Below are 27,801 nucleotides of genomic sequence, written 5' to 3'. Positions count from 1 at the left end.
TTTATAGTAAGTTTGTTGTATTTTTCTGTCAGCTCAGGAGGCAGGGGTGGGGCGGGGGCAGGAATACAAAGCAAGCAGTGGGGGGCCCTGGCAGCAATGGGCTGTTCTTCCTGGAAGAGGCAATCTGGAAAGAAAGGAAGCCAGAAAGGGGTCAGGACAGCGGGAGGTGGTGAGAAAGGAAAGGAAGGAGAGGCAGAGGAGGTTGGGATCCTGAGAGAAATGGACCAAGAGAAGGAGGAAGAATACTTGTCACCCCAAGTTCCTGTGTCCTGAATGGTGTTGGGGAGAGATGGAGCAGGGTGCAGGGCAAGGGCACTGAGGCCCAGCACTATCACCTTTCAGAGGAGGGTCCCTCAGAGTTTCACTTTCAAGCCAGCTCCCTACCCTCTCTCCCACCTTCCGGAAGCTCACCTTCCAGAAGGTTCTGCTCAGGGTGAGTGGCAGGTCACTGGGCACTCTCTCCCACAGGGCCTTGCTCCCAGCCTGTGCTCTGATTAGGAGAACTGAAGGCTGTGTCCTCTGATAAGATTCTGCCCCCAGGAGGTGATGAAGGAGGGATCTTAGGCAGGGAGGCCCTCCCCCGTGTTCCTGAACTCTCTGAGGCAGGCCCTGCCTGTGGTGGTGTGCTCCTGTGAATCCAAAGGTACACCCTGGGCATCTATGACTAGTCAGCAGAGGTCTCTGTGGTGTTTGTCCCTGTGCTCAAGAAAAAGCAGTGGAATTAGGGGGCAAGAGACATGGGCTAGTCCTGACTCTGGTGCTTACTAGCTGTGGGACCTTGGGCACATCTGACCTTCCCAGTTCCATTTCTGGTCTACAAACTGGAGATACTAATCTTGGGCTTGTCATTACCAGCCTTGTTGGATTTGCATAAGGTTCAAATAGACAAAGGATGTGAAACTGGTTTATAAACTGAGAGACTCTGCTTGGGTGATAAGGAACTGCGTCTGTGCACAAGTTTGGGCTGTGTACGTGGGTGCGTGTCCAGGGGTGCCTGTTTGTGCACAGGGTGGGGTGTGAGTCTGTAGCCCAGCCCACACAGGGTGAGAAGCAGGCCAAACGGAGCAGTGGAGGCTGGCAGTCAGGAGCCTTTGGATCTGGGTCTGTCCTCGACTGGCTATTCCTCGACTGGCTATTCCTCGACTGGCTATTGTGATCTTGGGCTGGTCCCTGCGCTCTCTGATTCCAGGGTCCTCTCCCTTAAAATGACAGTCCTACATGTCATGTTGACATGTGCTACATGCTTCAGAGGCCCAGCCTCACCCTCCAGGCCAGGCAGGGCTGGTCCCACATGCTCCCCTGGGATCCAAGCGGGCAGTGAGGGAGAGAGCTGAGAGGAAATAATCAAAGAAGGGCTAGGGCTTGAGTGAAGAGGAAATGGGAAGAGATGGTGTGAGTAAGCCTCTGGAAAAGGAACACGGATGGCCAACTGTGAACAAGGAGAACAGGAGATGGCCAGAGGCACTGGGATCTGCTACATTCATCTGGTTCACAGGTCCAGGAAACGCAAGGAAGACAGCTGGAGAGGCTGCAAGTGGGGAGCGCCCCCTGGCCAGTGCCTCAAATGAGGTTACCTGTCTTCTGGAACCGGCTGGAGGAAGACAGAACAAGAGGAACAAGTCTACTTCTCCCCAGTTCCTTTGCATTCTAGGACTCCGAGACCTCACTCTTTTCTTCCAGGGCAGTGACAGCCTCTGGGCCACAGCTACAGTGCCACATCCAGAAATATCCCAGGCCTGCTGCCCCTTCACCTCTGCCCTCCACCTTCTGCCTGCTTCCTATCTGCCCAGCCACCCATTTTCACCTTTCCGCCACTCCACCACCGCCATTTAGCCCCTATCTCCTCACCTCCATCCGCCTCCCTCCTCATCCCCTCCCCTCCTCTTTCCTCCCCTCTTCCCCTCCTGCCCTCCTTGTCCCTCTCTCCCCCCAGCTCCTTACTGGTGGCACTGGCAGGTCTTCTTCTCACTGAGGAGTCTCTTGATCTGAGACATCCGCTCTGCCTGGCGCTGTCCAGGAAGAAGGAAGGGAGTCGTGAGGGTCCCAGGCCTCCAGAAGGGAGGTGCCCCTTGGAGAGGGGACAGGGAAAAGCTGGGAGAGGAAAGCAGTGACTGTGGCTGAGGCCATCTGTCCCAGAATTAACTCTCTGCTCCTCCCTGTCTCTCCCTCTGCTTGGGCTCTGGGACAGGGCCCAGTCTGCAGCTGAGGGAACTCCGTGGTGGGCGGAGAGAGCCAGAGCAGAAGCAGATAGGTCACATATACCAGATACCCTTGTTGCGGTACAGGCCTCAGGTCCTGTACAGCCCTAGAGTCCTGGGGACGGGGTGAGGGGGGGTCTGGGGAGGCTCACTCACCCTGCGGTGCCAGCACTTAACACAGCAGAAGATGAAGAACCCAGTGAAAAGCAGGAGGCCTGCGACACCCCCCAGCATGGCGGCCAGGAGCTTTGGCGAGGCTTGGGGGAACGATGTGGCCAAAACTGCATGAGAGAGAGGGGTGTTCATTTCCCTGCCCTCCATCAGGGCACAGGGCACCCTGGAGGGCTGGCGGAGACCCTGCTGCCCAGCCATGCTTGGGACTGAGCCTTGGGCTGGGAGAAGGGGGCAGGGTGTACAGGACTCTCACAGGGGAAAAGCTGGGGAAGGGGTTTTAAGGTTTAGAGGCTACAGGGTACTCTGGGGAGCTAGAAGCAGGGGTCCAGCCTGAATGAGTACGTGCATGCGTGCGTGCGTGCGTGTGTGCGTGTGTGTGTGTGTGTGTGTCTGGGTTTGGAGAGTAGCCAGGGAAAGGGGCTCTTAGTCAGGTGGGCCTCATTCCTGGGCTGTAGACCTTAGGGAAGTGGGAACTTAGAGGACCACAGGTGGAAACCTAGAACCTGGGACCACACCCCACTTCACCTCATCACCCCCGTGTGTCCAGGCACCATATGTATAAACCACCCATCTCAGAGAAATTGGGAGGCTGGGACTCTGGGTGGTCTCCGCCTACCCCAGGAAGGTCCCACGGCTGAGGAGGAAGGTGATTGGGGTTAGGTCATGGGATCTGGATCTTCACTCACCCTCGATCTTGGATTCCAGCAGGACTTTGCCATTGTCACTCAGTAGACACTGCCATGTCCCCGTCTCAGGGTCCGGCACCTTTACCAGCTTCTGCGAATTTGAAACCTTTGCAGTCTGGTCAGTCTGGTTCTCCAGCTTCAGGCTCAGCATCAGCTTGGGGGAGGAGGGTCCCAGCACCTGGCAGGTCACATCATTCTGGGACCTAGTCACTGCAAGGGGACAAAAGCCTGAGGCTGGGAGCCTGGGCCTCTGTGTTCTCAGCACCTCCAGGCTCTAAGGGAATTCAGTAGAACAATCAAAATGATATTTTTCATGGGCACCCCTCTTTTAGCCTCTTAGAGCACATTTTCATGCAATTAAAATAGAGAAAACATAGCTTTTAAGGCCCAAGGCTATGGGATTTGAATCCCAGGCCCAGTGCTTACTAGCTGTGTATTCCTGAGCGAGTTACTTAACAACCTGAGCCCCAGACAATAGTTAAATGCACAAATACCTGTAAAGCTCTTGAATGGGGCCTGGCATGTCCTAAGCATCAAGTATGAGCCATTATTATTTGTGGAGTTGTTATGATGATTCAGGAGATAAAGAAGTGAGGAACTCCATGTGGAGCCTGACATCACCATCACCACTATCCCACTAAGGGCAGGTTTTGTTACCCTCAGGAGGGGAAGGCAGACCTGCAGAGGCAGGGGCTCAGGCAGGGTCCTAGAGGGCTGGGCAGAGGCAGAATTAGAACTCTGGTTCTCAGTGCCTGCCCTTTGGGGATTCTCAGTGGAGCCGCTGGCTCAGGGATGTCAGGGAAGGACATGTAGATTCCAGCCTCAGTTCAAAGCCAGCCCCCAAACCAGAGGGCCCTCCATAAGCTCGATCAGGCAACCAGGGCCAAGGCAACCCTTGGGGGGCCTGCCCTGGAGGAAGCCCTGGGCCAGGCCCCTCCACCTCCTGCCCCTGTCCTCCCCTTCTAGCCTAGCTCCTCACATCTCATCACCACGAGGTTCACTTCCTGTTGCAACTCGCCCTTGGCAAGAAATAGTCTCAGCTTTCCAGAACCGGCATGCTTAGGCAGAGCCTGGAGCAGCTTGAAGCGGAGCGGGAGCATCTCCTCCACCTGGAGCTTGAGGTGTGGGGAAACACCTGTCACAGACACCTTCCTGTTGTCCGAGGAGAAGGAGATCCATTTCTGCTGGGAGGAAGCCCCCTCTGCCTGCCACTGCAGCTCCCCGCTCAGGTTTTCGTCTGCGAAGGTAAGCGGGAAGGAGAACTCCGCCTGTGTCCCCTCTTTCGCATAGACTGTGTGAGAGACTTTCTGGAAAGCTGGAGGTGGGAAGGGAGACAACCTGGGTCAGAAGGAGATAGGAAAATGAGGGTGGACGGGGAGGGGTAGGTGTGTGGGGGAGGCAGCAAAGAGATGGAAGGTGACCAGGTGAGTCCAGACCCCTAGGTTGCCATTCTGGCCCTTAGATCCCCATCTACCTCTCCAATCTTCTCTCTCATCTCTCCTCCCCCGCATGTTCCCACGGCAGTGCCCCCTCCCCATGGAAGCCCTCCTAGAACAGCCCAGCCACAAGGGGAGCCTCTCTTCCTCAGGACCCCTGGAGCACAGAAGGCATTTGTCCCACACTACTTATGCGCATAATTTATCACCCTTCACAACATAGAGCAAATACTTAAAACAGGCTGACTCTGTGCCAGGCACTGTTGTCAGTGCGTTATGTAAATTAATTCTCACCATAACACTACAAGGTAGGAACTACTATCCCAGTGAGCATCATCCCCATTTTACAGATGCAGAAACCAGGGCACAGAGAGGTTCGGTAACTTGCCCAAGGCCAAACGGTTAAGTCAGCCAGGATTTAAATCAGAGTCCATGCACTTGACCACCACACTACCCTACTCATGTCACATAAGCATCGGAGGACAGGGTCTGGGGTGGGACCTGAATCCTGGGCTCTTGGATTCCCCCATAGAGCCTAGCTCAGGATTCTAAAGGTGCAGTGTCGAATTCCTCAGGGCTGGCTTGCTGGTGTTCGTGCATTCACTGACTCGGTGGGAGTGGGGAGCTGAGGCAACAAAGAAAACAGGTGTCCTCGATGCTCCGCCTTTGGGGGCTCCTCCAGGGGTCCCTGGGGCCCTTCACCTCCTTACAGCCCCTATCCCTCCTTCCTCCGTGCCCACCACCCTGAGGGGCCCTTACATTCCTTCCTTCACATCCACCACCCTGAGGAGGGGCTGTTACTCAGCACCCTGAAGAAGTGAGGCCCAGCGGATCTGTCAGGACAGACTTCAGCTCTAAGGGGGCCTCAGCTTCCCTCCCTCCCCCAGCACCAGACCCAGGAGCAGAGCAGAGAGAACAGAAAGAGGGCCTGTGGGCCGCTGAGGCAGGGAGAGACTGCAGGGGAGAGGAGCTCCTCCTACCCAGCACCAAGATGTTTATGTTGAACACCAGTGTCTTCTGGTCCTTGGAGACGGTGCACGTCCAGGTGCCACTGTCCTGCAACCCCAGCCTGAGCAGGAAGTGGCTCCCCTGAGTCGTGTTTTGATGCCTGGGACCCTTCCATTGCACAGAAGGGTTACTACCAGAGGGGCTCTCCAAGGTCAGGGTCAAGTTCTGCCCCAGCAGCAGGCGGATGCTGCTGTGGGTGTGGGAGTTGGCAGTCACTGTGGAGGGAACAGGCCACCTGTGTCACACATACCCTATCCTCAAGGAGAAGGGAAGAAGCGGGGCAACCAAAAGTCTCTTTATTACCCCTGTCCCAACATCTCCCTTCCTGCCAACACCCAGCTGCCCACCCCCAGCCCAAAGCAGGGTTCCCCTCTCCCCTCCTCTTCCTCGTCTCCCCCTCCCCTCCTCCTCCTCTCTTCTCTTGTCTCTCTGCCTCCTTCCTCTGGCCCCAGCCCTTCTCTCTCCCCTCTCTAGGTCTCTTCCTCTCCCCGTGCCTGACCCAAGGCCTGAGGAGGCTTTGAGGAGATGTGGTGGCGAGTCTGATCTGTCTCTGGACAGTTGCAGTACCACCAGCTCAGGCCCTGGTTTGGGTGCAGGGATGGGAGTCAGGGAGAAAGGGAGACTGGCTGGAGGCATGCTCATCCCAGGTCTGCCCCACTCACATCTGAACACCAGCAATTCCACCTCTGTCTTCTTGTCCTCCACTTCACAGATGTAAGTCCCTGAGTCTGTTATTTCAAGATACTTGATGATCAGAGGAAAGGACCCTTGGTCCCACAGGGTCGTTTTTGATTCAATGCGATCTTTCAGCTTGGTGTTACCTAGGAGTAGAAGCCAGATGGAGGAGGTTGAGGTACCCTGGAGATGTGACACCCCTGATGAGGGCAGTGCCCCCAGCTCTTCTAATCTGAGTTGCTAATTTCCTGCAGAATCTGCCCCTCATCCTAATCAGAAAACCCCAGACTGGCGAGGAGGTCCCATCACATTCATTTACCTGGCCAGGACAACGTCTCACTAATCCAAAATAAAATAATATTCCTATTTAGAGAGCACCAACTCAGACGTGCCAAATACTGTACATGCAACATCTCAAGTAATCTTCACAACATTTGCAAGAAATAGATCATGTCTTGCTTATTGCAGATAAGGAAACTGAGGCTCAGAGAGATTAAGTAGTTGCCCAAACTCTTACTTACATATTGTCGGCAGAAACGTAAACCAGCACAATATCTTTGGAAGGTAGTTTGCAGTATCTACCAGAATTACAAATGCACATATAAAAGTAAATGTCCACCCAAGAAAGAAAAGGCTAAATAAATGATAGTTCACCCATTCAATGGAGTGCTGTATGGGAAGAATGAGGAAGCACTTTATATATGAGATCGAATAATATCTAAGAAACATCATTAACTGAATAAAGCAAGAAATTAAACAGGCTACCATTTGTTTAAAAAGGAGGGGGAAATTTATCTATCATCTATCTATCTATCATCTATTGCCTTGCATATGAAAAAATATCTCTAGAAGTAAACAGAAGGAAATGGTAACATTGGTTGCCTCTGGGGAGAGGGCGTGGATACCCATGAGACAGGTGTGGGATGCGGCTTTTCACTATATACCTTTTTCTACCTTTTGAATTTTGACTCCAGTAAGTGGTGGAGCCAGGATTAAAACTCAGGTCTGGGGCCGGCCTGGTGGCACAGCGGTAAAGTGCGTAGATTCTGCTTTGACGGCCCACGGTTTGCCATTTCGGATCCCAGGTGCAAACATGGCACCGCTTGGCAAGCCATTCTGTGGTAGGCATCCCACATATAAAGTAGAGGAGGATGGGCACGGATGTTAGCTCAGGGCCAGTCTTCCTCAGGAAAAAGAGGAGGATTGACAGTAGTTAGCTCAGGGCTAATCTTCCTCAAAAAAACAAACAAACAAAACTCAGGCCTGTTGGGTACACTGTGCAGTACTGCCTCGGGAAGCTTCCTCTGGCATGGATATGTGATCTCCTCCAGTCTCCTCTTTTAATATCTAACAAACTTCACCAAGAGGAAGTTCTTCTCTTTAGCTAACCTTTTTCTGGGTATAGCAGCAGCTCCAGAATTCCTGTAGAGGCGAGCTTTAGAAGATAAAGGTACACAGCAAGCACACAGTTTTTTACTTAGAATGCATATTTGGAGGGATGGGGTGAAGGTGGCTGAGATAAAGCCCCAGCCTCACACCCCTGGGCACCACCTCTGCCTCCCTGAGCAGTCCCGGGCCCTTTCTCTAGGTGCGGGAGGTTGGATGTCTTGTCAGCCCTGCAGTCTCCCTTCTCTCCTCTTCCAGACCTCATATCCCCTTCCCCACTGCTCAGGCTCATCCTCTTCTGGAGGCCTTTACTTTATCTGAATATCTTGCCATCACCTCAAACTCACCTGATTCCAAATGAAATGTATCAACCTTTCCCTAAACTAGCTCTTCCTCCTTACTTCCTTTTTCCTTTTTCTGGGCCCCATCCTGGCCCACTTGTCCGGGCTGTCCCATACTTTGTAGAAGTGATTGCAAGGTGGCAAGAAAGGGCTAAGAGTGTGGGTGAGTCTGGGATAAATTCATGGAGGAGAGCAGTATTGAAACAAGCCTTAAAAGAGTGGACTTAAAGGCAGTGGACCAGAGGAAAGGGAGCCACGAAGACATCCAGGAAGGGAGAAAAGCTCCAGGGAAGCAGTACAGGAACCACCTCAAAGCAGTGAGGAAACCACTTGGGTGTGGAGGTTTCCATCTGGGAAGCTGTGGGAAGACATGCTGGGGGATGAATGTTCAGCGGAAGCTTCTAGGCTTAGTCTAATGGACTAGGGAGTGACATGTGCAAAGCATTGCTTTGCAAGTCAGTGCTGCAGCAGGTGGAAAAGAAATGAAAGTAGGAGAGACCAGTAGCAGAGAGAATTGCCAGGAGTCTTCCACTGTAATCCAGGTGAGAGGTATGTGGCCTTAGCTGATGAAGGTGGCATTTCCATGGGAACGAAGAAGATGAAACAAAACTACTTCCAAAGGAAGGGATGGCCAAACCAGGGGTTGAAGCAGAGAAAGAAATTTGACTCTGTGGTTCAGAAATTGGAGGAGTCCGGAGAGTGATACTGCCCTTGTCAGAGCTCAGGAAGTTGGGAAGGGGAACTGTCTAGAGGAAAATCAGATCACAGAAGCAGAACAAAAGCATTAACACAAGAGACCTAAGAATTTTTAGAAAGGAGCATATTGTTTCAATCTCACAGGCAATCAAAGAAATGCAAATTAAAATAACAATGATGTTCAACTATTAAATCAGAAAAAAAAGTTTTAAATCCTACTACTCAGTGCTGGCAAGGGTGCTAGGGAGCGAGGCACACAGTGACATTAACTAGACTTTGTGTAAATGGACAGGACCTTTCTGGAAGCAGTGTTGCAGTATATGCCAACTATTTTTAAAAGTTCATATCCTTAATTTATTTCTAGAACTTTATCCTTAAAATAATAACTTAAAAATGCAAACCAAAATGTAAATATAAAAATAATAATTATAGTGTTGTTAATAGGGTACAATGTTAGACAAAAGGATAATGTCTGTCTATTAGTGTATGCTAATTTGGTGGGATATTAGGTTGGCATAAAAATATTTATAAGTAATTCTTAATTAAATGAAAAATATTCATAATATATACTTTTTAAGTCACGTCAAGGTAATCTTTATTTTTTAGGTTACAAAAATTATACGGATGCAACACTTCCCTTTTCCCTTGCCCACCCTTCCAATACTACTGTAAACAGTTTGGGGTGGAGTCCTCCAAGGTTTTTTCTTTGCTCATGCAAACATATATTCACATACATTGAATTTTTTAATTAAAATGGGATTATATTACATATATAGCTTACTCTTTCCACTTAACAAAATATGCTTGACATCCATCTAAGCATCTGTATGTGGAGCTTCTTCATTCTTTTTTTCATTTTGTTTAGAAATTATGAAAGCTAATCATTTTATTCTGGTGATTTTTTTAAATTAAATATTTTGTTTTGAGATAACTGCAGATTCACATGCAATCGTAAGAAATAATACAGAGAGATCTCACGTACCCTTGACCCAGGTCATCCCAACTGCAATAGCTTACAAAACTATCTACACTATCACGACCAGGATATTGGCATTGATACAATTAAGATACAGAACATTTCCAGCACCATAAAGATGTGGCCCTTTTCTAGCCACACCCTCCTCCTTCCCAAACCTTTCTCCTCCTTAACTCCTGGCAATCACTAATCTGTTCTCCATTTTTATAATTTGTGATTTCAAGGATGTTACATAAATGGAATTATACAGTATGTTTCCTTTTAGGATTGGCTTTTTTTCACCCAGCATAATTCTCTGGAGATTCATCCAGGTTGTTGTATAACTATACATGGTTCATACTTTTTTACTTCCAAAAAGTATTCCATGATATAGATATGACCATTCACCCATTAAAGGACATCTGAATTGTTTCTAGTTGTTCGTTATTACAAATAAAGCTACTATAAACGTTTGTGTACGGATTTTTGTGTGAACGTAAGTCTTCATTTTTCTGGGATAAATGCCTAGGAGTGCAATTGCTGGGTTGTTGCATGTTTAGTTTTTAAAGAAACTGCCAAACTGTTCTCCAGGGTGGCTGTACCATTTTACACTCCTTCCAACAATGTAAGAGTAAACCAGTTTCTCTGCATCCTCACCAGCATTTGGTGTTGTCACTGTTTTTTATTCTGGCCATTCTGATAGGTGAGTAGTGATATCTCATTATGGTTTTAATTTGCATTTCCCTAATGACTAATGATGTTGAACACATTTTCATGTACTTATTTGCCATCTTTATATTCTCTTTGGTGAAATGTCTGTTCGTGTCTTTTGCCCATTTTCTGATTGAATTGTTTGTTTTTTGGTATTGAGTTTTGACAGTTGTTTACATATTCTAGATTCTAGTCCTTTGTTAGATATATAATATAGTTTGCATATATTTTCTCACACTCTATAAATTTTTTCCTCTTCTTTTTTTTTTTTAAAGATTTTATTTTTCCTTTTTCTCCCCAAAGGCCCCTGGTATATAGTTGTATATTTTTAGTTGTGGGTTCTTCTAGTTGTGGCATGTGGGACGCGGCCTCAGCATGGCCTGACAAGTGGTACCATGTCCGCGCCCAGGATCCGAACCAGTGAAGCCCTGGGCCGCTGAAGCGGAGCTCGTGAACTTAACCACTCGGCCACGGAGCCGGCCCCTCCTCTTCTTAATAGAGTCTTTTGCAGAGCAAAAGTTTTTAATTTTGATGAAGATCAGTTCATCCATTTTTCCTTTTATGGATCATGTTTTTGGTGTCAAGTGTAAAAACTCTTTGCCTACTGTAAATCCTGAAGATCTCCCATGTAATACAATTGTATATTTTACACTTACGTTCATAGTCCATTTTGAGTTAATTTTAAAGTAAGGTGTGAGAATTAGGTCAAGGGTTTGTTGTTGTTCATTTTGTTGTTTTTAACCTATGGATGTCCAATTACTCCAGCACCGTTTATTGAAAAGCCTATCTTTCCTTCATGGAATTGCTTTTGTACTTTTGTAAAAACAATCAGTTGGGCATATTTATGTGGGTCTGTTTCTGGGTTCCCTGTTTTGCTCCATTGTTCCATGTGTCTATCCCCCGCTAATACCACACAGTCTTGATTACTCTAGCTATGTAATAAGTCTTGAAAGGAGACAGACTGATTTCTCCTACTTTCTTTTTTCAAAATTGTTTTAGCTTTCTATATAAATTTTAGAATAACCTTGTCTATATCTACAAAAAAATCTTGTCGAAACTTTGATAGAAATTGTGTTAAACCTGTATCAATTTGGGGAGAAATGACATCTTTACTATATTGAGATTTCCAATCCATGAACATGGCCTCTTCATTTATTTAGATCTCCTTTGACTTCTTTCATCAGCATTGTGTAGTTTTTAGCATACAAATCCTATGCATGTTTGTTAGATTTACTTAAGTATTTCTCTTTCTTCTTTTAGCAATTGTAAATGGCATTGTATTTTTTTTTAAGATTTATATTTTTCTTTTTCTCCCAAAGCCCCCCAGTACATAGTTATATATTCTTAGTTTTGGGTCCTTCTAGCCATGGGATATGGGACGCCACCCCAGCATGGCCTGATGAGCAGTGCCATGTCCATGCCCAGGACCCAAACTGGTGAAACCCTGGGCTGCCGCAGCGGAGCACATGAACTTAACCTCTCAGCCACGGGGCTGGCCCCAGCATTGTATTTTTAATTTCTGTGTATGCATGTTCATTGCTAGTATGTAGAAATACCATAGATTTTTGTATGTTTATCTTATATTCTGCAACCTTACTGAACTCACTTATTAGTTCTAAGAGTTTTTTTTTAAATAGATTCCTTGAGATTTTCTACATAAATGATCATGACATCTGCAGATAGGAACAGTTTTATTTCTTCCTTTCCAATCAGTATTCCTTTTATTTCCTTTTTTTTTTTTAATTTATTGCACTGGCTAGGAATTGCTGCACTATGTTGAATAAAAGTAGTAAGAGCACGGGGCTGGCCCTGTGGCCAAGTAATCAAGTTTGCCGCTCTGCTTTGGCAGCCTAGGGTTTCGCTGGTTTGGATCCAGGGTGCAGACATGGCACCGCTCATCAAGCCATGCTGAGGTGGTGACTCACATAGCATAACCAGAAGGACCTACATAGAATATACAACTATGTACTGGGGGGCTTTGGGGACAAGAAGCAAAAAAAAGATTGGCAATAGATGTTAGCTCAGGTGTTAATCTTTAAAACAAATTTTTTTTCAATTAAATTAAATTTAATTTAAAAACAAAAGTAGTAAGAGCAGACATCTTTGCCCTGTTCCTAATCTTAGGGGGAAAGTAGTCAGTTTTTCACCATTAAGTATAGTGTTACTTATAGTTTTTTTGAGATGTTTTTTAAATTTTCACTCAGTTCAATGTATTTTTTTAATTTCTCTTGAGACTTCTTCTTTGACCCATGGAATACTTAAAAGTTGTTGAGTTTCCAAGTATTTGGAGATTTTTACTGTTATAGTTATGTTATTAATTTCTGATTTGATTCCATGTAGTCAAAGAACATACTCTGTATGATTTCAATTATTTTAAATTTGCTCAGGTTTGTTTCATGGCTCAAGATTTAGACTGTCTTGGGGGCTGGCCCCATGGCCCAGTGGTTAAGTTTGTGCGCTCCGCTGCGGTGGCCCAGGGTTTCGCCAGTTCGAATCCTGGGTGTGGACATGGCACTGCTCATCAGGCCACGCTGAGGCGGCATCCCACATGCCACAACTAGAAGGACTCACTACTAAAAATACACAACTATGTACTAGGGGGCTTTGGGGAGAAAAAGGAAAAATAAAATCTTTAAAAAAAGAAAAAGATTTAGACTGTCTTTGTATATGTTCTGTGGACATTTGAAAAGGATGTGTATTCTCCTGTTGTTGGGTGCAGTATTCTATAAATATCAATTGGATCCTGTTAGTTGACGGTGTTGTTGGGCTCCTCTATATCCTTACTGATTTTCTATGTAGTTCTTCTGTCGATTGTTGGAAGAAGGGTGTTGAAACCTCCAACTATCAACATGGGATTATTTATTTCTCCTGTTAGTTTTGTCAGTTTTTCCTTCACATATTTTGTGGATTTGTTGTTTGGTGCATACACATTTAGGATTATTGTGTCTTCTTGAGAGATTGACATTTTCATCATTATGTAATGTCCTTCTCTGACTCTGGTAGTTTTCTTTGCTCCAACATTGGCTTTATCTGATCTTAATATATCCACTACTGCTTTTCTTTGATTAATCCTTGTCATTAATGTCTATCATCCTTTTCTTCATCATTTTCCTTTCAACCTGACTGTATCATTACATTTGAAGTGAGTTTCTTGTAGACAGCATATTATTGAGTTATGCTTTTTTTTTTTGAAGATTTTATTTTTTTCCTTTTTCTCCCCAAAGCCCCCCAGTACATAGTTGTATATTCTTCGTTGTGGGTCCTTTTAGTTGTGGTATATGGGACGCTGCCTCAGTGTGGTTTGATGGGCAGTGTCATGTCCGTGCCCAGGATTCGAACCAACGAAACACTGGGCCACCTGCAGCGGAGCACGCGAACTTAACCACTCGGCCACGGTGCCAGCCCCTGAGTTATACTTTTTAATCTACTCTATCAATCTCTGTGTTTTTGTGTTTTTTTTTTTTGAGGAAGATTAGCCCTGAGCTAACATCTATGCCCATCTTTCTCTACTTTATATGTGGGACACCTGCCACAGCATGGCTTGACAAGCAGTGTGTAGGTCTACATCAGGGATCCCTGGGCTGCTGAAGTGGAATGTGCAAACTTAACTGCTGCACCACCAGGCCAGCCCCCCAATCTCTATTTTTTTATTGGTGTATTAGACCATTTATATTTAATGTAATTATTGATATGTTAGGGCTTAAGTTTGCCATTTTATTTTTGCTTTCTGCTTGTTCTGTTTTCTTTTTCCTATCTTTCTGTGGGTTACTTGAGCATCTTTTTGTAACACACTTTTAAAGAATAGTTTTAGATTTACAGAAAAATTGTGAAAATAGTACAGAGTTTCCATATACCTCATACTAAAGTTCCCCTATTATTAACATTAGTGTGGAACATTCGTTACAGTTAATAAACTAGTATTGATACATTATTATTAACTAAAGTCCATATTTTATTCATATTCCCTTAGTTTTTATCTAATGTCCTTTTTCCATCCCAGGATCCCATCTAGAATACTATATTACATTTAGTTGTCATGTCTCCTTAGGCTCCTCTTGGCTGTGACAATTTCTCAGACGTTCCTTGTTTTTGAAGACATTGACAGTTTTGAGGAGTGTTGGTCAGGTATTTTGTAAAATATCCTTCTATTGGGATTTGTCTCTTGTTTTTCTCTTGAATAGACTGGGTTTATGGGTTTGGGGGAGGAAGATCACAGAGGTAAAGTGCCATTTTCATTACACATCAAGGGTACATTCTATCAACATGACTTATGACTGTTGATATTGACCTTGACCACCTGACTGAAGTAGTGTTTTTCAGGTTTCTCCACTGTATTCTTTTTTTTCTTCTTCTTCTTTTTTCTCACCAAAGCCCCCCAATACACAGTTGCGTATTGTAGTTGTGAATGCCTCTGGTTGTGCTATGTGGGATGCCGCCTCAACATGGCCTGATGAGTGGTGCTGTGTCCATGCCCAGGATCCAAACTGGCAAAACTCTGGGCCACCGAAGCAGAGTGTGTGAAGTTAACCATTTGGCCATGGGGCCGGCCCCTGTAAAGTTATTCTTGCCCCTCTTTCCATACTGAACTCTTTGGAAGTTAATAACTATGCATAGCCCACACTTAAGGAGTAAAGAGTTCTGCTCCACCTCTTTGAGGGCAGATTATCTACATAAATTAATTGGAATTCTTCTATATGGAAGATTTGTCATTTTCTCCTCATTTATTTATTTATTCAATCAGTTATTTATATTAGTATGGACTCATAGATATTTACTTATACTTTGGGATGTAAACGTTTTTTAATGTGTTGTAGAATCCATTTTAATTTATCTATAGTGGTTTTGAGTGTATCTCTTCGTATTTTTTTAGTGATTACTCTAGGTATTACATTATATGCATATATAACCTATCATAGTCTACTTGTATTATCATTTACCTTACCTCCCTTTACATCCCTTTACCCTCCCGTTTCTCATATAATCATTTTAAATATTTTCCTCTACATACCTTTAGAATCACACAGATAATGTTATAATTTTGCTTTAACTGTCAAACATAATTTAGAAAACTTAAGAGAAAAAGGAAGGCCTAATGTATTTATCCATGTGTTTGCTTAGTTTGTTCTTTCTTCCTTCCTAATATTCTAAGATCCTTCTTTTATTATTTCCTTTCTGTTTAAAGAACTTCCTTGAGCCATTCTTTTAGGGCAACAAATTCTTAGTTTTCTTTCATCTGAGAATGTCTTGACTTCTTCTTCATTCCTGAAGGATATTTTCTCTGGGTATAGGATCTGGGTTTATAGTTCTTTTCTTTCACATCACTCCTTCAGGCCTGCACGGTTTCTGATGAGAAATCTGCTGTCATTCACATTGTCACTCTATAGGTAAGGTGTCATTTTTCTCGGGTTGTTTTGAAGATTTTTTCTTTGTTTTTAGTTTTCGGAAGTTTAATTATGACGTGTCTTAATGTGGATTTCTTGAGGTTTATCCTACTTAAGATTTGCTCATCTTTTTGAATTTATGGATTAACATCTGTTGCCAAATTCGGGAAATTTTCTGCCCTTATTTTTTGAAGTATTTTTTGGCCCCATTTTCCTTTTCCTCTCTTTCTAGGACTCCATTGACACAAATATTAGATCTTATGTTACAGTCCCACAGGTCACTATGGCTTTATTCCTTTTTTTCCAGTCTACTTTATCTCTGTTGTTAAAATTGTATAATTTTTATTGTTCTATCTTGCAGTCCACTGACTCTTTCCTCTGTCCCCTCCATTTTGCTGTTGGGCCTATCCATTCATCTTTGTTTTTTGGTTATTGCATTTTTCAGTTCTAAAATTTCCATTTGGTTCTTTTTTATTATGTCTTCTATTTCTTTGCTAAGACTTTCTACTTTTTCATTTGTTTCAAGCATGTTTGCAATTGCTTGTTGAAGGATTTATTATTATGGCTGCTTAAAAATCTGGGTCAGAGAATGCTACCATCTCTTTCATCTCAGTGTGGGCACCTATTGATTCTTTTTTTCATCCAGTTTGAGATCTTCTGGGTTCTTGGTATCGTGAGAGATTTTTGAGTGGGACTTGGATATTTGAGTATTATTGTTATGAGATTCTGGATCTTATTTATTTATTTTTTGAGGAAGATTAGCCCTGAGCTAATGTCTGCCGTCAATCCTCCTCTTTTTGCTGAGGAAGACTGACCCTGAACTGACATCTGTGCCCATCTTCCTCTCCTTTATATGCAGGACGCCTGCCACAGCATGGCTTGACAAGTGGTGCGTAGGTCCACACCTGGGATCTGAACTGGCAAACCCTGGGCCGCCGAAGTGGAACGTGCGAATTTAATCGCTATGCCACTGGGCCAGCCCCTTTGGATCTTATTTACACCTTCTGTTTTAACTGGCTTTCTTTGACACAGCTCTGTCGAAGGAAGGGGGCAGTGCCACCTTATTACTACCACGTGGAGGCAGAAATCTAAGTTCACCTCTCATCCTGCATTGCCACTAGAGGGGGATGCTCCTCACTACTGGGGGGCAGGAGTGAACGTTCCAGCTCCCCACGTGGTCTCCGTGGACCCTGCAGTGGAGGTGGTCTTGTTATTGTTGGATGATGGTGACAGCCCTGGCTCTCCACTCTGACACCACCCCAGCATGGAGGGGTGCCTCATGACTGCCGGGTGGGAATGGAAGTTCAGGCTCCTCTTATGGTCTCCACTGACATTGCAGGGTGTTGAGGAACCCTGCCACTGGCTGGTGCAGATTTACATCCCAGCTCTCTACTTTGCATTCCCTAATACCATCCCAGCAGGGGTATTGGGGCACCTTCTTACAGCCTCAGTGGACTATGGACTGAATTGTGTCCCGCCTAAATTCATATGTCGAAGCCCTCACACTCGTGTGATGGTGTTTGGAGATGGGGCCTTTGGGAGGCAGTTAGCTTTACATGAGGTCATGAGGATGGGGACCTCTTGATGGATTAGTGCCCTTATAAGAAGAGACACCAGAGAGCTTGCTTGCTTTCTCTCTCTCCATCATGTGAGGACACAGCAAGGAGGCAGCCATCTGCAGGCCAAGAAAAGAGGCCTCTCCAGACCCCGACCATGCTGGCACCCTGATCTTGGACTTCCAGCCTCCAGAACTGTCAGAAAATAAATTCCTGTTGTTTGAACCACCCCACCTACGGCATTTTGTTATAGCAGCCCAAGCAGACTAACGCATCTGTCTACTCCATTTTCCTGAAAGCCCTCATCCTTTTCATTATGTGCATAATTTCCCACAGTTGTACTGTATTTCAGCTCTTTCCTCACTGATGGATATTCCGATTGAACCCTATTCTTTCATATTATGAACAATGCTTATAACAACATCCTTGCATAGATGTCATGAAAAATTCACTTTTTTATTTCTAATAGATTTTCCAGAATAGCTATTACTAGGTAAAAGGATTTTAGAATTTTGTATTTATTAAACATTGCCAGACTACTTTTAAAAATTAGTCTAATAATTGTCTCATCATGATATAATGCTATGAAGGGGTAGGCTAAAAGGTATGATATTATCTATGTAAATAATAAATATTATATTTTCCACAGTAAACAAAGATTGGCAGGAAATAAGTCAAATGTTAATAGAGGATATCTCTGAGGGGTAGCAGTGTGCATGCATTTGACTTTCTTCCTTATTCTTTTCTGCATTTGCCAAATATTCTGTTATGAGCAAGTATTACTTTCAAATGTGGAGAAAAAACAGTAACATTAATAATATTTGTATAAAAGAAGTAACATATTGGAAGGTGCAAATTAGTATAGTCAAATCTTATTATAGCAGATGCCATTTCAGCAAAATTTGTCTAACAAAAAGATATCTAAAGATCAAACAGACCTGGCCCACCAATTTCGCTTCTAGGAATTTATCTTACAAAGACATTTGCCCATGCGTCCAAAGAGACAAAGTTTGATTCACTGCAGAATTGTTTGTGATCGCAATAAACTGAAAACCACCTAAATCTCCAACAATATGGGATTAGTCAAATAAATTGTGCTATAATTATACAAAGTAGCTGCACAGTCCCTGGAGAGAAAGGAGGTAGAAATATACAGAGAGAGGTAGATACATAGATATATAAGTATAGATATATATAGATACACATATATGAATATAGAACAATCTTCAAAATATCTGTCTCATTTTTTAAAAAGGCAAGGTTAGAAGAAGGTGTATTGCTATGGTATGCTTCTATCTCAAGTTCTTGTTTGTTTTGATATGTGATGAATATATATATATGATGAATTTACCATTTTATGTAAGAAAAGAGGGGACTGGGATTCCTCAAAAAATTAAGAATAGAACTGTCACCTAGGGAAGTCCCTAAAACATTTTCCATGTCTAATACTTTGTTTTTAAGTTGTACTTGCTTACAGGAACCAAGGCAGAACGTTGCCAGATGGCCGAACCACAGAACCGGTCCAAACCAGAAAGGTCCAAGATGGCGATGGGGTGCCATATACAAAAGGAAACGTGTGCACAAGGTACTGTGTGCAAGAAGGGAAGACCTGCACATGCCCCAAATGCCACTGCCCTGAGCGATGGATGACATGGAGACCCCTCCCTTTCACATCTTGTAAGAACCCTGCTCACCTTCCCTTTGGGGAGAAGGTGTTTTAGAGCATGAGTTCTGCCTCCTCCATTCATTGATCGATGAATAAAGTTTCTACTCTGCTATTCCAAACCCAGTCTCATTCTACTGGTGCGAGTGGCTCCAGGCAAAAAGGTCCACTTGCAGGTCACGGGTCCTTAAGGCTCCATATGATCTGGCTATTCCACTGCTGGGTGTTTATGTAAAGAACATGAAAACACGAACATGTAAACATATATGCACCCTTATATGTTCACTGCAGCATTATTTACAATAGCCAAGACTTGGAAAGAACCTAAGTGCCCATCGATGGACAAAAGGATAAAGAAGATGTGGTATATATACACAATGGAACACTACTCAGCCATCAAAAAAGATGAAATCTTGCCATTTGCAACAACATGGATGGACCTTGAGGGTATTATGCTAAGTGAAATAAGTCAGACAAAGTCAGATACTTTATGACCTCACTCATAAGTAGAAGATAAAAACAACAGCAACAACCAAACACATAGATACAGAGGTGAGATTGGTAGCTACGAGAAGGGAAGAGGGGAGGGAGGAGGGCGAAAGAGGTGACTGGGCACATGTGAACAGTGATGGACAGTGATTAGTCTTTGGGCGGTGACCATGACGTAGTCTACACAGAAATCGAAATATAATGATGTACACCTGATATTTACATAATGTTATAAACCAATGTTACCTCAACAAATAAACAAATAAAAAGAAAAGAGGAGACTGTATCCACATGTGCTTCTACATGCGTAGTTCATCTCTTGAAGGAAGCACAGAAACTGATTAACACAGTTGTCTCTGGGGAAGGGAACTGAGGAACTAGGGATCAGGAGTTGGGGGGAGAGTTATTGTCACTGTATAGCATCTGCACGGTTTTAAATTTTTACCAAGTACCTGTTTGACTTTTTCAAATTATTTTTACTTTAAAATTAATAAAAATAAAGTCCCCGCTGAAACTCTTGCTTCTTTCAAGAAATTTAGCAGAATAAAATTCTAGGACAAGGAAACCACTTGCAGAGTTTGTGGGACCGGCTGTCCTGAGCTCTGCTCCAGGGTGTAGATTAGCTACTGGGTCCAGGGGGGACGCGTAGGGGCCTCGGGAAGCAGCTCTCTGAAGGAGGAGAGAACACGGGCAAAGGGCAGTTAGCCTGGTTAATGGGCTGACATCTGCTTGTTTTTATCAGAAAGAAATCAGGAATTGGGGGTTTTGTTAATTTTAGGGAATGGCTTTGGGTCAATAATGATCCAGCCCACTATCCCCCTTTTCTTCATGTGCAGACCTGAGGAGTGGACACAGCTGTCTGAATTGTGACTCTGGGAACCCAGCAAGAACCTCGTGCCAGAGAGGGTGGAATTCTTTTCCACTGGACCCAGGTAGGAAACCGAGACATCCGTTTTCAACAGAGATGATTTCCTGTGCACTGTGGCGGGTTCAGGTTTGCCTGCCCTAGGATGATTTTCCATAGGAGAGCTTAGGCCTGAGAGTTCAAGGACCAAAGCTCTAGGACCAGCTCTGCGTCCATCTGGGCACAAAAGCCTGGGGCAGGGACTTCCTCTCCTGGGCTGCAGCTTCCTCCCTAGTCAAAGCAGAGTCTTGGACTCCAGCCAGATATCCCAGACTTCAACCATTCACGTACCTTGTACACGATTTTGGCCAAATCTGCCTGTCCTATTCATGTAACATCTTTAAATGGATTCATTTTGTCAAATTAAATAAATTTATTTTAAAAGGAAACTTTATATCACTATAATAAACAGAAAGCCAGTATCACTTGTCTCAAACAGAAGGCAACTGTAAAAAAAAAACTAAAAAAACCCACTAAAAATAATGTTATTATATTTATTACTTAAAACTAACACGAGCTCACCAATTAATCTTAATAGCACAAAAAGAGTGATAGACATTACATGGCTCCTGATGGGATGAAATTGGTAGTACAAAACACCATCTGTTGGGGCCGGCCCCGTGGCCGAGTGGTTAAGTTTGCGCGCTCCGCTTCGGCGGCCCAGGGTTTCACCAGTTTGAATCCTGGGCGCAGACATGGCACTGCTCATCAAGCCATGCTGAGGTGGTGTCCCACATGCCACATCGGGAGGCACCCACAACTAAAAATATACAGTTATGTCCCGGAGAACTTTGGGGAGAAAAGGGAAAAATAGAATCTTAAAAAAAAAAATTGTTGAATATTAGAGGCCATACACAAAAGAAAGAAGAATTATTTAAAGAAGAGCATGAGGGGGGCGGGCCTGGTGGCGCAGCGGTTAAGTGCTCACGTTCTGCTTCTCAGCGGCCCAGGGTTCATCAGTTTGGATCCCGGGTGCGGACATGGCACCACTTGGCACACCATGCTGTGGTAGGCATCCCACATATAAAGTAGAGGAAGATGGGCACTGATGTTAGCTCAGGGCCAGGCTTCCTCAGCTAAAAAAAGAGGAGGACTGGCAGTAGTTAGCTCAGGGCTAATCTTCCTCAAAAAAAAAAAAAAGGTAAGAGCATGAGGGATACGTATGTATGGTGATAGATAAAAACTAGACTATTGATGGTGAACACAATGCAGTCTATAAAGAAACTGATAGATAATAATGTCCACCTGAAATTACACAATGTTATAAGCCAATATGACCTCAATAAAATAATTTTAAAAATAAAAATAAATAATAAAGAAGAGCATGAGGGCAAACCTCACATGGAAAAAAAAATCTCCTTTATTGCAAAATACATTCCTAAGAAGCATTGAGATCTTAGTTTTTTTCACTTTAAAAACTAGAAAAAAATCATCCTGTTGCTTTCAACGGAAGTAAACGAAGTATCATCACGGATCTACAGCAGTAATATTTGTGAAATTATGGGTTTTATAGGACAATTACTTTTCTAATACTCATTAAAATAAGTCATGAATATTAAAATATTGAAATTATAATAGACCACCAAAAGCCATTCCCTGGGCCAGCAGCAGTTGGGGCAGGAAAACCGGGAGCAGGGCTGCCATACCTTTAACCCACCAGGTGCGCTGACCTCCCAGAATCTTGACCTCGGAAGGATACTTCCAGTTGAAGAACACATTCTTCTTCTGGGAACCTTGGCAGGGCAGCTCCACTGTCTCTCCTGCCTTCCCCAGCACCACTTCTCTTCCCTGAGTGACTGCTGGAAGCAGCGCTGGGTGGAAAAGAAGGGGGTCAGGCCTCAAGGCTGCCCCGCCTCCGCCCCATCCCCCACCTCTGTATTTCCCAGTCAGCCCCTCCTCTCAGCCCATCTGCGCCGGACCTCAAGCCTGAGCACTCACCTAGTTGTAGCAGCAGGAGCAGGTGCCCAAAAGAGGTTCCCCTGTCCATCGTGGCCTTGCTGAAGCAGGGGGGAACCTGAGCCTCCCCCACAGGAAGGGCAGGGCCTGAGAGAGATACTAGTCATTAGTCAGCAGGCGTCTTCTGGGCAAGGGGCATACGGGGATGGTACGCAGTCTCTCCCTTCAGGACCCACACAGCCAAGCCAGGGACCTGGACACCATACTTCTAAGCAGACACTCACAGGCACATGCCACACAAGGCTGTGCCCAGGCCAGGGTGGGTTCTCTGCAAATTGGGATCAGAAAAAGCTTCATGGAGAAGGTGGCAAATTGATGGGGACTGACACCAGGGAGCCAGTCAGGTCATGAAAAGTCCTTGAATGCCATGTCGGGATGCCAGGACTTGACCCTGGGCACCAGGGAGCCGTAAAGAATTTTATGTAGATAGGGCCAGCCCGGTGGCACAGTGGTTAAGTGCGCGCGTTCGGCTTTGGCGGCCCGGGGTTCGCCGGTTCGGATCCCTGGTGCGGACATGGCGCTGCTTGGCAAGCCATGCTGTGGTAGGCGTCCCATATATAACGTAGAGGAAGATGGGCATGGATGTTAGCTCAGGGCCAGTCTTCCTCAGCAAAAAGAGGAGGATTGGCAGCAGTTAGCTCAGGGCTAATCTTCCTCAAAAAAAAAAAAAAATTATATAGAGAAGGACATGATTAATTTGCAAAATGGATCCCTTGAACTGCTTCATGGAAGATGAGTTGGAGGAGGCCAAGCTCAGGAAGCAGGATTGCAACAATCCTGGTGAGAGAAGGTGAGGCCTGAACTCAGAGAGTGGCTGTGGGAATGAGGAAAAAGAGACTGACTTGAGGGACAGTTCTGAGGTAAAATTCCCCAGCCTGGGGCCTGATAGAGTGTGAGGGGGAGGGAGAGAAAGGGCAGAGGGTCATTCGGTGCTCACCGTCGTCGGACCAACCCCAGAAGGCCTCCGAGTGAGACAGGCAGAAAGATGCTGTTTGGGAGTTCAGATGAAGGAGCAGGAGCGGTTTCCTTGAGCTGGGAAGGCTGCGGGGGAGGGCGTGGCAGGAAGGCTCAGAATGAACCTTGAGGAATGGGCAGCATTAGGTTAGAGCAGAGATTCTCAAAGTGCGGTCCCAGATCAGCAGCAGCTGCGTCACCTGGGAACTTGTTACAAAGGCAAGTTCTCATGCGGGCGGTCCCAGACCTGCTGAATCAGAAACTGGGGGTGGGTCTAGCCTCTGTGTTTTCACAAACCTCCAGGTGACTGCCACACACTCAGGCTTGAAAACTGTGAGTTTGCTGGAAAGGAAAGGGGAGGGGCGTCCCACCCAGGCAGGCAAAGGTGCAGGGGTATGGAGGAGATTTGGGAGGGAGGAGAGGGCTCCTGGGGGGAGGCAGTGAGAGACGATGTGGGAAAGGCTTTGGGGGCTGATTGTGAATCTTGACAGGCAGGCTGGGAGCTAGGGTTTGCTGTGCAGGTGACTGGGAGCCACTGCTGAGTTTTGAGCAGAGATGTGACTGGTCTGTGTAGAGCTTTACTCCCTCTCTCCCCACTCCTTGCCCCTGCCCACTACAGATTCTGTCCCTTGGCCCCTTATCCACAGCTCAAACCCTCACTGGGTTCCAGAAATACCGCTCCTGCCCTTGCCCCTTCAGGACCCTACCTGCTGGTGCTAGTGTCTCTGTGCCTCAACATGCTGGTGGGGTTCCCTTGACCCTGTCCACACCTCTGTGAATAACCCCCTTTCTGCAGTCTCTTGAACCATCAGAGGCAGGCTCTGTTTCCTGTTGGGCACTGATCCATCACAGAGCTCTAGCACTCAGATGGGTGCTGGAGGCTTGGTCCTCCTAATGAGGTTTGGGGAAAGATTAAAAAAAACAATTCCTTCCAGTTACCCCATCTGCCTGAAAGAGGAATTACTCAGGGCCTAACGCTTGATATAATTTTTTTTTAACCAGGGAAATTAGAAAAGAAGAAGTCAGTAAGGAGGCTTCCAGGAAAGGAGGGAGGGCGCTAGTCACAGGTGAAGTTGTTTACAAGCAGCATGGGGCATGGAGGCATGGAGGGGAAGTCTGGGTGAGAGAGTGGGGTAGGGGCACTCTTACATTTGAGAGTGGTTCCCACTGTCCTCCCATCCTAGACTCACTGTGTCCTTGGCGAGCAGAGAGTGAAGGAGTCTCCCCATGGGATATCCCTTCCCTGGGGTTCAGACTCAGCTTAGATGCCCAAGGAAGGCTAGGGACATTCCTGACCTTTCCCCAAATGGTGGCCACTTTCTCTTCCCTGCTCTGTCATCCTGGGGTAGTGCAGAGGCCACCTCCCCGTCTCCAGCTGCCTGCACCGCCCCAACCCACCCCAGGGCTCAGCTCAGTGGAGGAGGCTATGGGTTTCCAGCTGCTACTTGCTTTGGTGCTTTGGGCTTCCGCTACCGCCCCAAAGAGGTGGCCTTTGATTCCCACATCCTCAGCCTCCCCACAGGCACTTTGCCCCAGTACAGTGGCATCCTGTATACCACAGCGCTCTGAGAGAGGCTGGGAGGGCTTGCCGGTCCCCCAGGTCCTGATGTGTCTGCCTGTCTCCGTCTGCTTGTTTCTCTGCTCACATGGGTGCATTTCTGTATCTGGGCCTCCCACACTGATGCCTCCATCTTCAACTCCCTGCATCTGTGTCTCTCCTCCTCTACACCTCATATGCCAGGAGGCAATTCTGGCTCTCCTGGTCTCTCTTGGAATGCCCCTTCCCTTTTCTCCTTCTTCATCTCTCCTCTCTCCAGCTGCCGCTAAGCTCTAGCCCCTTCTCGCCCGCCCATAAACAAGTATCCAGGCCTCTGGCAGGAGTGCAGCTTTTCACAAGCTTTGATCTGAAGGGCGCCTGCAGAGCACAGCCTGGAGCTGAGGGGTGGATGCAAGGGAGATGGCTGCAGGGTCGACAAAGAGAAAAGGACAGATTCCTGGAAACACACAGAGGCCCAGAGGGAGGAAGAAGGTAGGAGAGACCCAGAGCAGCTCATTAAAGCAACAGCTACACTTCACGCAATGCACGTCACACACAAAGCCCAGGGTAGTACAGAAAAGTAGAGGCAGAGGGAAAGAGATGAAAAAATTCTGAGAGGCAAGACACACGCACAGACCAAAGAGACAGAGAGACCAAGAGAGCGATGAGACCAAAATGGCAAGACACACCACACACTCTCTCAGAGCCCTTGAGGTTCCTGCTGCCTTCCCCCTGGCCCCAGAGATGGGATGAGGAGCGAGGCTGAGGAGAGGAAGAGGGCACAGCCCCACCACAGCTACAGTCTGTGGTCCCACAGGCACTTTCATCTTCCCCTCATAGCCCCCAGTCAGCCCCCTCAAGCCCAGCTGCGGGACGTGCCCCCCACCACACACGCCCTCTTTACTGCTCACTGGCTTCCTACGAACTTCCTAGAGACCATGACCCCTCTAAGGGACCCTTGTGGTTCAGTGGCTGCAACCTCCACCATCCTCCCCTTTGCCTCAGACGCCCACATGGGGGGAGCCATGCCTCCCCCTTCTCCTATCCCCCGAAAGCTTCAGAACATAGCTCAACCTTAGAGCCTTACAAACCCAGGCCCTGTCTGCCCTCCCTCTCCCAGCACCCACCCTCATCGAAGTTATTTCATTCAACGTTTATTGAGTGTCTAAAATGAGCCAGGCCCTTGGTCTACCGAACTCCCCTCAGGGCCACCTCACCATTTTGGCCAGGATCACGGCCTAAAGCCCTGTGAGGCTTCAGACTAGAACCAGTCGGTGGGGGGAGTTTTTATTTTGAGGTAGACCTTTTTTACATAAATTCCCCAAATGGAAAGAGGGAAATCATCTCCTGAGGTGTCTCTAACCCTGGTCCTCCGAGAGCTCCTTCACCTCAGGTTAACAGGGCGGCCATTTTGTATGAGCCTACAGAATCTAACACAGCACAAGAAATTATTTGTCAAAACATGAGAGGCAGTGATCAAGTTCTATTCTCAACCTTGCACCCCTAAAAATTTGACCCACAAGAGCCAGACATTCAGAACAAGCTATCCCACCCAGAGCGAAATCTTTGGATTAGTGAGAGTGGGGCCTTTCTATTTTGAGGAATCAGACTGTACCCCAGGAGGCCCCTCTCCGAGAATACATCTACAAGGAAAGGCAGAGGACACCCGGGGAACAGGGCTGCAAGGCCGTGGAGGGCTTAAGAGGGGAAAGGACTGAGGGTGTGGAGGTGGGAGGCTGGAGTTGTTCAGGGCCACCCATCTAGAGGGGTATCACTTCCTGTGTCCCCCCTCCCCCCCAACAAGCCCGGCAGATGGGGGGGTCTGCAAATCCTTCTCTAACTCCCCTAGGCGCCCTTTCCAGAGCAGCTGAGGCACCTAAAACCAATCGTCTTAGAACGAATTTTTCTAATGACGTATTTACCTAAAAATATGTATCTATCACTTTTACAGCATTCCGTATGAAAGAGCTCAGTTTCAACCCTTTTTGAGGATTTTAGCTTTCCCATTTCATTAATCATTTTAAAGCTAAGTAAAGTGGAAGTGCCTTTAAAGATATTGTTCAAAAATCCTAAAAATGCACAAAAGTAGATAAAAAGAGTAAAAACACATGTAAACAGAAAAGATAGTTAACGGAGAGGCCTCATCAATCGTATGGTTTATGAAATGCAACCTGTATGATTTCTGAGTGACTTATTGGAAATAGCGTCATTGGGAAAGTTGATCTGAGGAGAATTGCCTCTAGACTAGATTCTATTTCTCTTTCTCTTTTCCTTGCTTTTGTTTCCTCTTTTCATGTCTTTTTCATAGGCCTCCTTCCTCTTTCATACCATGTATTCTCTTTTTTTCCCCACCCTTCCTTCCCCTTTTTTCCTCTTTTCTCCTCTTCCTATCTTCAGCTCCTCCACTGCCCCATGACCAGTCGCCTTCCACTGCCTTTCCCAGCCCAAGGTGGCCTTGAGTCCCCGTTCCTTTTCCGATCTCGCCGTCCGAGTCAACACCCCTCTGAGGAGCACGCTGTGCTCTGGGCGCTGAGCTGTGCACAGTGGGAATGCCAAGAGGAGTTTGGCACAGTCCCTGGCTTCTTGAAGCTCACAGTTCCAGTGGGAGATAGCTGCTCACGAAATGCAAGAGAAGGTGGCCAGAGCAGCGGGCAGAGAACTGGGAATCCAGCACATTCTAGCGCATCTGCTGCCACGTCTCCTCCCCTTCCCAGACCCTCGGAAAGGAATGAAACTGAGTCATCCATCTTACCTCTGGGCCTGTGTCTTTCTTCTCCTCTGCTTCTCACACAGGTGTGCCTATGTGAGGGCTGGGAGCTCTGCAACCAGGAGCCCACTGGGGAGAGCACTTGTTACTTCTGCAGAGACGTGGTTAAATGAAGAGACAGGAAGCCCGGTAGTCAGGTTCCTCCACACCCCAGGCCTGGGCCAGCCCCCAACGTCACCATCTGGGGCTGGGGTCCCCACCCCCTGCCTCTCTGGGAAGACGTCAAAGTGAAAATGCCAAAGTCAAGGGAAAAAATCAAGCAGAATCAGGCCGGAGCCCAGAGTGTCACATATTTCTTGTTGGGTGGCAAGACAAAGCTTACGCCAAT

The 27,801-nt window shown here is 46.3% G+C and overlaps 1 protein-coding gene across 8 annotated transcripts; it reads right to left on the bottom strand.

Moving 5' to 3' along the window:
* CD4 (CD4 molecule) lies at window positions 1-27,801 on the bottom strand. 8 transcript variants are annotated; one of them, XM_070495195.1, is made up of 11 exons: window positions 27,459-27,801; window positions 23,153-23,256; window positions 22,198-22,302; window positions 21,906-22,070; window positions 6,165-6,323; window positions 5,475-5,717; window positions 4,038-4,373; window positions 3,059-3,268; window positions 2,355-2,479; window positions 1,942-2,009; window positions 1-1,591 (listed from the first exon to the last, which is right to left on the bottom strand). In XM_070495195.1, exons 3-11 carry the CDS (start codon window positions 22,244-22,246, stop codon window positions 1,561-1,563), a joined length of 1,386 nt encoding a protein of 461 aa, XP_070351296.1. In that variant the 5' UTR covers window positions 22,247-22,302; window positions 23,153-23,256; window positions 27,459-27,801; the 3' UTR covers window positions 1-1,560. The 8 variants fall into 8 exon arrangements, with proteins under 8 accessions (XP_070351296.1, XP_044612090.1, XP_070351295.1 ...); XM_044756155.2 differs by having other exon boundaries at window positions 1,942-2,091; window positions 23,153-23,294; window positions 27,459-27,636; XM_070495194.1 differs by having other exon boundaries at window positions 23,153-23,294; window positions 27,459-27,636.

This window comes from Equus asinus, chromosome 22 (genome assembly GCF_041296235.1).
Source record: "Equus asinus isolate D_3611 breed Donkey chromosome 22, EquAss-T2T_v2, whole genome shotgun sequence".
NCBI lineage: Eukaryota > Metazoa > Chordata > Mammalia > Perissodactyla > Equidae > Equus > Equus asinus.
This window is presented reverse-complemented; position numbering and strand designations above follow the sequence as displayed.